General features: G+C 43.8%; 1 protein-coding gene across 1 annotated transcript in view; it reads right to left on the bottom strand.

The window, feature by feature from the left end:
• Window positions 1-1,674: 1,674 nt before the first annotated feature.
• LOC311020147 (solute carrier family 12 member 9) overlaps window positions 1,675-10,645 on the bottom strand; it is a 53,063-nt gene continuing 44,092 nt past the window's right edge. Inside the window, exons 11-13 of the mRNA XM_084020018.1 lie at window positions 6,560-6,734; window positions 5,273-5,419; window positions 1,675-4,329 (exon numbers count right to left, since the gene is read on the bottom strand). Coding sequence (XP_083876144.1) covers window positions 3,365-4,329; window positions 5,273-5,419; window positions 6,560-6,734 — 1,287 coding nt within the window. The 3' untranslated portion in view covers window positions 1,675-3,364. The remainder of the gene's footprint in view (window positions 4,330-5,272; window positions 5,420-6,559; window positions 6,735-10,645) is intronic.

Below are 10,645 nucleotides of genomic sequence, written 5' to 3'. Positions count from 1 at the left end.
TCTGGATCAAGATGCATCTGGTTTCATCATTTGTGCAGCTTGTAACCCTGAACTCTGAGAAATCCAACAAAAGTCAAAGGCTTCTTGCATATGCATTTAAAATTGTTTGGTTTTCAGTTCCACCTAAAAATTGCTCCTGGAGCCCGTTCCAGAAAGCAGGCTCAACCAATCTGAACCTAACCCTGAACTCTGAGTCAACCAACTCTGAGTTTTCGGTTCCAGAACAGCTGTTCTGAATTAGTTCAATCAACTCTGAGTTACGCGCGTGCCTGCCGACTCCACAAAGCCATCATCAATGGAGCTCCGGATACTACGATTCACCATGGCAACCGGGAGAGAGTTATTAGATATTGGCTCCCTGTTGCAGCCCGTATCCAATTCAAGACGATGGCACTGGCCTTCAAGGTCATCAATGGAACGGCACCCATCTACCTTCAAACACTGGAGAAACCTGCTCATCTTAGAGCTCTTCTTAGAAAGTGGCGCAACGTAACTGCATCAAAGTAGAGATAGTTGGCGTGGCAGACATTTACTGCCTGACATAATGCGTATAAGTGAATGAAACAATCGATTGATCTAAAGGTGATAAGGCTTTACTTTCAGTTTCGCAGAGCGACTCTGGAGTAATGGTTAGCAACGCTGCCTACAGTGACGGGTTCAACTCCTGTGGTTCACGAAGTAATAATCCCCACAGGCCCAAAAAGAAAGTGGCTGCAACTGAAAATTAAGCATAAGAATATTGCAATCTGGTCGCGATATGAAATGTCGGAGAATATTGTTTAGATATGTGATCGATAGGAAGTAATCAAAATCCTCTCCTGACGTAAAGCTGCTGGAATCACTTTTATTTCCATATCGATGGTTGACGAGGAAAGGACGGCACGGTTTTTAAGAGTTGGTTCAGATTCCGGAAAAAGAAGTTTCTCACAAATCATCATTGTAAATGTCATGAATCGTGGTGACACGCATTTGTCACCAGTGTTGACTAATTTCTCTTTAATAGAAGTATTTAATAAAAAACACAGGCACATAACTCACATCAGAAAACCAGGTTGCACGCAGACATGCACACACAGACAGCCGGGGTGTCTCTCTCAGTGATAAATGTAAGCCTCCCGCCTCCTGAACAGATATCGATGGTTATTTGGGCTTATTTCTTCAATCTGTTGTTCACCTCGGAGCGGAAATGGAATCCATTCTGCCTGGTTGGCGGCGATGGTGATGGCAGGACAAGGTAATTTGGCTGGCTGGGACCTTCCTGTATCTCTCTGTCCTAGCTGCACAGCTATCTCACCCCTATTTCCAAAGTTTACCTCAAACAAACAAGTGCAGCAGGCAGGCAGACACACACACATATACACACACACGCACACACACAAGAAACCCTCAGCTCTGAGACGCACAAGCTGGTCGTCAGCTGAAATGAAACAAAGTCCCGGCACCCTGAGCGCTTGTTACGTTTGATCTGGCTTCTGCAAACAAACAATCTCCCCAGGAAGTTTTTTTTTTTAGAAAAGGACACAAAATACACACTTGTTTTTTTTCCCAGTCATATCAGTTTCCATCTTGTAAAGTGTGTGTGTGTGTGTGTGTGTGTGTGTATATATATATATATATATATATATATATATATAGATATATAGATTCAGAGAACAGGAAATCAAACACTGAACATTTCTCTTCAACAAATGCATTATTATTTTTTTGGCACTCCAGAGCAGAAATCCAGGACAAAGATTTGAAGAAATGTAGTGTCAGTGGTTTGTAGAGGAATGTAGTCTACACGGGAACCTCTCGGTGGAAGGATCCAAGTGGACGAGTAAACATGGATCTGATGTAAAACACAGGGTTGTCCAAATGCACACACCAGCCTTTCTTCAAATACGGACTGCAGATTGTCAGCATGCACGATGAGTTAACATTCAAGAACATTTTTTTTTAAGTAAAACCTGCAACTGACATCGACGTCCTTGCTTCATTTCCAAACATTCTCTGTCACTCTTCATACGACTCCTATTACTACTAAAACATTCTGCCAGGAAGTCTGGTGGGTTTGTGCAGAACCCTGACCAATCAGGGGTCTGCAATGTTTTAACTCCACCGTTTAGTATCAACGTTGCTAATGGAAAACCAGAAAAGTGGAGTCAAGTAGAGCCGTGACGTACCATGCAAGGGAAATGCAGCATGGACATGAGACTATGTCACTTTTGATGGAAGAAATCTCATTTCAGTACCCTCAAGGGTTTGTTGTTACAGTTCTGTGTGTTCTGGTCTGACCAGCCGCTGATTGAGGCTATTGTTAGCTAATGTTAGCATCCATCGATGGATACTGCTGTGCTGTTGACGATACTGGGTGTGTCTGACCTTTCTCCGTGAATGCCACTAGTGGCCACTGTTCAGTCGAAGTTACACAGGTTCACTTTACATGTAACAAATACTTTGGGTAAAGGCAAAACATTAAAATTAATTTAGGCACTTCAGAAACAAACATAGTTAAAAACAATTCTAAAGTTACATTTTTCTTAAAAATCAATAAAATATTGCTGATAATCACAGTAGTTATTGGCACTGTAAACTTGTTTAAGGCGTTTTGGGGAGAAAAAAATGGAATGTCTTCCTGAGATCCCACAGGAAATTATTTTTTGGGAAAAAAAAAACATTTTAGCCTTCTATCGTAGCCTTGTCGTTATTATTGAATCACCTGTTTCCTTCGTTTTTACGCTCCTAAAACGGAAAAGCAGATTTCCTGCAATTGATTGCTCCGAGGTGTAACACGGTCCAACTTTCTGTCCATGATGGAATGGGTCCAAACTTTAGCTCCCGGGGCAAGTTTGGATCTGAACGCGTATGGAATGGTCATTTTAAGGAATTTGAGCTGCAGCACATTTCATGAAAGGAAGAAGGGGAGTCAAAGGATCAAATTCAGGTTGGAATGTATCGGGAATGTATTAGGGAATTAGTCTTTCTCGCAGGGATGGATGACGGAGGCTGATTGGGAATCTTAAATTACCCCTGCAGACCTGACTATCTGATACTGCCTTCGACTATCTTTGTATTTGTATGTTTGTTTGAAAAGCTCTTAACTTTACTCGGGTACATTCATTCGGCCTGATTGATTCATGCTTACGGTTCACATAAAAGTTTAACATCATGGTGCCTTCAGACGCATGATGGGAATTACAGAACTACAAAATAGGACACAACAAAAGAAAGGCTAAATATATCGACAGTGGCCACATCATATCCGGTATTAATTTCCAATATTTAAAAATAGGTTGTAAATCTCAAGGCACTTCAGAGGTCTACAGTGACGCTGCACTAAACGTGCGCGCTCGCCGGCCTCAGCTCAAGGGATGGGAACTGTTCAAAGGTCAGTGGTGATGACGGGCGTGACGCCGTGGATGAGCAGCGTGGGGCCCAGGTCCTGAGTCAGCAGCTCCAGCTGGTGTAAATAGGTGGTGTAGCGGCGGGTGTCGGCTGGGGGGCGGGGCAAGTACAGGAAACGCACGGCGGGGGCGGGCGTGGCCGAGTGTAGGATCAGCGTGTTGACAGCTGACAGGTAGGCGTCGTCCAGGCGCGTGGTGTTGCTGGGAAAGCTGTTGACGTAGTCTTCGTCGTTCTCCTCTTCCACATCTGCCAGCTGCTTCTCCTCTTCGTTGGTGGCATCAGGGGCCTGGGCCAGCTTCTTCTCCCCCCACTTGCCTTGGCGCTGCCAGTGTAGCGCCACCTGTTGGTCCCAGGGCACAGTGTAGACCTGAGCTTTGATTCGCAGCTCTTTCAACAACTGGCCCAGCTTCTCTTCGGAGCCCCTCACGCTCCGTCCTTCCTCCACGCACAGGAAGAGTCGGAGCGTGGCTTTGCGCCAGTCCCTCACCATGTTGAGGATGCACGCCAGCTGCAGCAGGAACAGAGAGCAGGTGTCGACGTAGCTGCAGCTGTCTGGACGCAGCAGGTTGACCGGCCAGACGTCGACGTACACGGCTCCCTTCCCCGGAGAGGAGGAGGGCGGCGAGAGGACCCGGGCTCGGTCAAAGTTGTTGAAGTATCGGGCGAGCACCACATTCTTCAGCATCTTCATGGCGTCGGCGATAATCGCTACGTACTCCTCAGGGCCGAGAACCTTCCCGTCCCCAACCTCACCACCATCCTGCCGGTCGATGGACCCACGCAGGGAGGCAAAGTGGAAGAGAGGGGGCTCTTGGTCGAGCTCCGGCAAGGAGCCCGAGGGATCTGTGGACTGGCTGGTGCAGAGCGACGGATCGATCAGCTTGTCCTTTGGAAGACAGTTGTCATAGAAACCGAGGACGAGGGTGTTAGGACGCATCCCACCTGAAAAGAGCGGCAGGAGGAGAAAAAGACAAGAGCGTTAGTCACAATCTAAAGCAAATAGTTTATTATCATTATCACCGGTATTTTAAATTGTTACATGAAGGAGGGAGGTTTTATCAGATGAAGCGAAGATACAAGACGGATGTGAGGAAAACACTGAAGTGAGAACTAGAGAGAAGCCAGAGAAAAGATAAGACTACAGGCTGGAGAAAAGCAGAGTGATCTAAGTAAGACAAGAGTGACAAACCTTCAGCAAAGAGGGGAGAGAGACAGACGGCAAATAACAAGGCAGACGGCAAATAACAAGGAACAAACTAGAAAAGGACACAGAGAGTAAAATCTCTTTAAGACGAGCCGGCTCAAATATTAGTTTAGTGTTAAAACTACTGTGAGAAACGCTACAAGAGCTGCCTGAAAACAAGCAGCTAAAGGTTGAACGTATTTAAAGGACATAATATTTTCAGTGAAGCCTGAAGCGCTAAAAGAAATTGAAGTGGCTGAATTTTGTGACACAAGTTGAACTGGAATTTGAAGCGTATCTTTACGTGTAAGCACTGAAACAAACAGCATTACTCAAAGAAATGAAAACGTCCATTGGAATGGAAGTGGATGACGGCTGGATCAGAATTACGGAGAACAACTGAAGTGGCAGCTCAAATTGAAGCGTTGAAAGGAGTTTTTGTAAGTTTTAGTGGAGACGCTAAAATAAAGTGTCAGTTGAAACTAAATGGCTGATGTAGGTTAAAAGTAATGGAGGTGACAAGACATTCAGACAAAAAGCAGTAAAAACCAAAAGTAAAATCATATAAAACACAATAGAAATCTCACAATCACAACCCAAAAATCAGGTGATCTATCAGCTTTTAGCTAAGAGCAGATATCCGTTTTCTTTCCAATGTCCTCATTGGCCAGCGGGACGTTTTGTGATGATGATGACACTGACCTAGTCCAGAGATGAAGAGGAGATGTTGGACCCCATGACGCACAGAATCGGCCAATGTCAAGTTGACAAAAGATTTGATGTTCAGATGGTCCACCAGAGACAACCAGGAGTCATACTGGGACTGCAGGGGGTCCGACGGCAATGTGTCTGGCAGGGTGGAAAGAGCACAAAGTGGATAGTTCAATAGGAGGCCACCAAAAATAGATACACTAGTGAATTGAGAGAGTAGAGAAGGCTGTATGACAGAGGCTCAGAGAGGGAAGAGAAACAGAGTGCAGCAGCTGAGCTCCGAACTCAGCTACTACAACAACAACAACTTTGTGTTCGGCCGCAAGAACAGAAATAAAACGGATGGACTTCAAATACACTAGGAACCTCTTCAATTTAGTTATGCCAATGAATTACTCCTCCATATTTCTCAAGAGCAAGTGCATCATCAGTGCTCAAAATGAGAAATGAATAGTGCTCTTCAGTGGCTAATGAGCAGATCCCGTTTTTTTTCCCAGAGTGAAACACTCAGAGGATTTGGATTGTGAAGACTCCATTCAGGAGCCAGTCCCAAGTCTCCCATCAACACAATGCACCGATGAAACCCTCAAAAGACAAAGAAAACAATCAATGACCCCGCTCCTTTAAACCCTGGAAGAAAAGAGAGAGCATTGTGTGTGTGCCACTACTTCCCTCCAAATAAACAACAGCAGATGAGCCGATGTCACGGAGGAACGCCTCGCATGCTAACAAGCTCCAATAAAGGATGGACGGCTCGCTGGGAAAGAGGAAGGCATTTCTGCTCATTTGTATACTTACATATTTTGAAAAGACCTCACAGTTATTCTTTAACTGGTTCTGAATTAAAACACTGAAGTTAAGTGGCATTACTACTGTTTCCAGTAAAAGAGTAGTTTGAGTCGACGGTCGAGCCAACCAAGCTTTTAATTTTCGTCGCTGCCACCCTTTAAATATCATAATAATAGGAATCACCATCCCTGATGTTTTGCTCAAAACTAACACTCAGACTTTGGTGGATTAAATGCAAAATGGTGCAGAAGTAAACTTTCAAGTGCTGATGATCTGATGTTGTCATGCTGAGGAACTATGGAGGTCAATACTGTCTGGTCTCCTGATCCTAGAAACAGATTTATGAGAGTTTTTCAAAGTAAGAGCCCGAGCCATCGTGACCGTTGGGTGTTGTAGGCTCTCTCCGCGACATCCAGAGCATTAACATACATTAACAGCGATGTTGAGCACAGGATGAAGAGGAACGTAGCAGTAGGTCGGTGTCCTTACTGAGATCTCCGAGCTGCACGTGTCCCAACACATACAGGCCGCTCTTCTTGATGTCGTTGATGAACTTGATGAGGCCCACGCTACTGCGAGGGTTGGAAACCATCAGCAGGATCTGAGGCCTCCAAAATTTGACATGGTCCTTCCTCACATCCAGCATCAGCAAGTACTTGCGCACCTATAGGAGATGAGAGAAATGGGGTGACGGTTGTTATTGAGTATGTGACATCCTTACGCTTGCAGAATCATGGCAGGGTTTTAATTGAGCGAGAGAGATTTTCTCATTAAGCTCCAGACTAACGAAAGCTACAGTATAGTCAGGTGAAAGATAAGGTAGTTCTTCAAAGTTGATTTAAGCCGTTAGGTTTCAGGAAGTTTATTAGGTGGAAGTCATTGCAACTCAAGGGTGATAATAAAAATACCACTGAACCACTGTATAAATATTACAGTTCCCTGGCTGGTGGACCAAATGAAACACAATTTTGCAATGACATTTTCCAGCTGGGCACAAATTCATTAAATTATTTTTCTGAACTAAAAAAACTGGCAGATATGTCACTGACAATATCATTTCCCCGCTAGCTCAATTTAGTAGCTCTTATGGCGTTTTCTAATATATTATCTGATCTTCATCAGCATTAGTTTGCGGTTTAAACTATATTCTATAACTATAATTCTTTCTAATATTCAGCAGGGGGCGACTCCTCTGGTGGCAAAAAGAAGTCAGATTGCATACAAGTCTATGAGAAAATGACCCCCTTTCTCACCTAATTACTTACCTTAGTAAACATTGTAAACATTATATGCTGGTATAATGGTCCCCTTCATAGTAAAATATATAAAAAGGCATGTCTACCTTGTGATTGACAAGCCGCTATCACGGGAGAATGAACTTTGAACAATTACATAATTTAGTGTGATTATAAGTGACATAATATATTCATGTAGATTTCTATAACACCGTATAGTGCTGCTCGTATTCTTTCCCTCTACATTCCTTTAAAGCGTGTCCCAGTATCTATGTGATTTATCATGCCCAGATTTGCATCCCTTGATTTCTTTGAGATTAAAGGCAAATGCAAAAATCAAATCCCCCCAAAGCTCCCACCAGACAGATCTGGCAGCGCCAGAGGCGTGGACTGGATAAAGGTGATTTCAATTACTTGAACAAGCTGCCAAGAAATTAAGTTAAGCAAATTAGTCGCAGGGATATCTTTTTTTTGAAAAGGATAAATGATACCATCTTCCTTTTTACAAATGAAAAGTTGAGCTCACAAACAATAAAAAAAACACCCTCATTCTGTTCTGGATATAAAAGGAGAGAGTTGTGTGTAGGCTCCCTTAGCAGCTGTAAAGAGTGGAGTCGTAATGATGACAAAATGGAATCCGCTGAAAGATCAGAGAAAAGAAAGAAAGCTAGAAATCAAACAAACACAGAAAAGGAGCCGTAATGGAGGATGGAGCCAACCTCGTGGCTCTGCTGTCCATCTCGAGTCTTTAAGTCACCGACTCTGAAGCTCTTATATGTATGCGTGTGCTGTCGTACGGTAACTTATGCAGAAACAAATGACATCTTCAATCAACATCCCGTAAGGATGTGAGATTGTGGCAGGGACCGAATGGTGTGTGTTCTGGTGCGTGTGCAGATGTCAGCATGCGTACAATACATGCATACATACTGTGTAAGTGTCATCGGTAAAAATGTCCCCATCAGTGACTGCCTTCGAGGGCGTGGATCCGTTTGTATTACGATGCACACCATAACATCACATGTTTGGGGGGGGATTCTGCCATTGTGTTGATGAGGTGGCAACGAGGTAACGTAACCAAGTGGAACCACAACATTAGATCTAAACCTACAGTCTAATTGGCATGATTAACATTTTATACCCTCATTGGAATTAATGAGCAGCTAGCTCAGTGAAGACATGTCCGCCTTTTTAAAGCCGCTGCTTGCACTGGCGATAATTCGGTGTTTTCACGGCTCTTACACTCTTGAGTGGTGCTTAAATTGGAGGGAGTTCTTTGGAGAATTATTCCCATCTTTATTCAAGAGTCAGATCTTGAAACTTCAAAGCACGACTCATTGATTTCACATTGCTTTCCGTCAAAATTGTGTCCTCTGCGCCTGCATAGTCCATGGATTGGCTCTGCTTCTGTATGTTTGCACTCAGATATGTCGTATTCACAGATTTCCTGCACCCTTCTCCTCATTCTCAAGCTGCTACCCTGTCAAAGTTCCCCAACTAATAGAATGACAGGTGTAACGTTGACCAATGAAATGCCTTTCCCTGTAGAAAGCAGGGGGAGTACATATAATAAATCCATGGTGGGCGGAAGTGGAAGAACCCAGTTGAGCTGATAGTACAAGTCGTTTAAAGCAGTAGGCAGGTTTTGCTGTGAGAAACATCCCTTAAATGGAAGCCCATCATTTGAGAATGACTAAAAATACTTTACAATGACTTTCATTTGAAAAAGCAGGGCGTGTTTAATAGACTTGGAGGTAATGAGAGGAAATTGTAGGGGGAAAAAAAAAAAAAAAAGGCAGCTCCACTTAGGGATTTAGCCCAAAGCGACTGCCTGAGCTCAAGGTCCCGGAGCTGTGTCTATATACAGCCATCAATCAAAAATGAAGATGCAACCGTTCCCAACATTATTACCGTCATAATCACCATAACTGTTTCCATACTCCCGTCCGGTAATTGCTGTAAAATGAAGGAGAAAAAAGAAAAAAAAAAAACAAGGCCCCAGAGGCGAAGTCCAACTGCCTCCACTCATCTAATCATCTGTCTCTCTTTATCTCTCCATTTCCCCCTGTCTTGTCATCCATCAGGCTATCATCATTTCTCTGTCGCTTCAGTCTCATCCATCACTTAGTTTCTCAATCACTCATCCCCTCGTCCTGCTTCCATCTTCCCCTCCTGTGATACCATCAGCGTTTTGTTGCCTCAGTTTGTCTTTTTCTTCATTCTCTTTCTCTCCTAAACACTGTTGTCAGACGCCTGTTATCTCCTAGTGTGTTGTTTTTTTTTGTTTGCTGCTGTGTCTCCCGCCCCTGCTTCAATGTCACCCAGTTGGCACCCTGCCACACATGGCTGAGAGGGTGCAGCAGCGGAAGAAACGTGCATGTATGAGATATGTGCATGCACACTCTTGGCCTGCGAGGCCTATTAATGTAATTGTTTGACAGAGGCACATTTGTAAAATATGTTAAAATATGTTAAGACATGCATTTACAGCAGTAATAAACTGCACATTATTAATAGTGACAGCCTGTATTAAGTGTAATCAACACACTGCAAATATTCCAATATGATGCTTAATACCGCATGTTATTGTAACTCCAAGTAGCTGAAAGCCATGGACAGATTACGAGACAATGGGCCCCTGGACACAGACTTGTAAAAGGTCCCCAACTCCTCCTCCAAAAAGAGCAAGACACCCAGACTGCCAGAGGCATTAAATGACTACAAACTATTTTGTGTGTCTCTTTGTAGTTGCACTGAGGCTCTGGTTCAAGGCCCCTGGGCCTGTAGACTCTTTATAATTGAATTGAATTTCATCTTGGTTTTTGGCCGTTGACAGAGGGAGCTTAGTACAACTGAATGCTGAATAAGACATTTAAAGATGACAAAAAAAGGTCACGATTCATTTTCAGGGACCAAAAAACACACCGTGAAAGCGTTAAAGTTGTAAGACAAACACACAGACAACACGTGGTAGCACAGCGAACCACAAGGTAAGCCACGCCCTAAAGCATACACTGCTTTATCCTCTATTTTACGGGCTCATCATTTACTAAATAAACGTCCTGCTATATTGAAGACATGAAATGAAAGTTTCCTGCCTGCCCGTACGTGGTAGGCCTGTCCATGACACTAATGAGCCAACTGCACATCAACTTGTAAATGTGATGGGAGCACCAGGGGGTGGCCAGTCACATTCCAGGGGATGCAGTGGAGGATTGCGAATTGAGAAAACAGCGGAGGAGGGATGGAGATGGAAATAGAGAGAACAAAAAAAAAGGAATGGAGTGGGAGGAGGACACGGAGGAAAAGCTCAATAAGTTAAGTGGTTGTAATAATGTTC

The sequence above is a fragment of the Eutrigla gurnardus genome, assembly GCF_963514095.1.
Source record: "Eutrigla gurnardus genome assembly, chromosome: 10".
NCBI classification, from domain to species: Eukaryota; Metazoa; Chordata; class Actinopteri; order Perciformes; family Triglidae; genus Eutrigla; species Eutrigla gurnardus.
The sequence above is the reverse complement of the archived record's forward strand: the minus strand, read 5'-3'. Positions and strand labels throughout refer to the sequence as shown.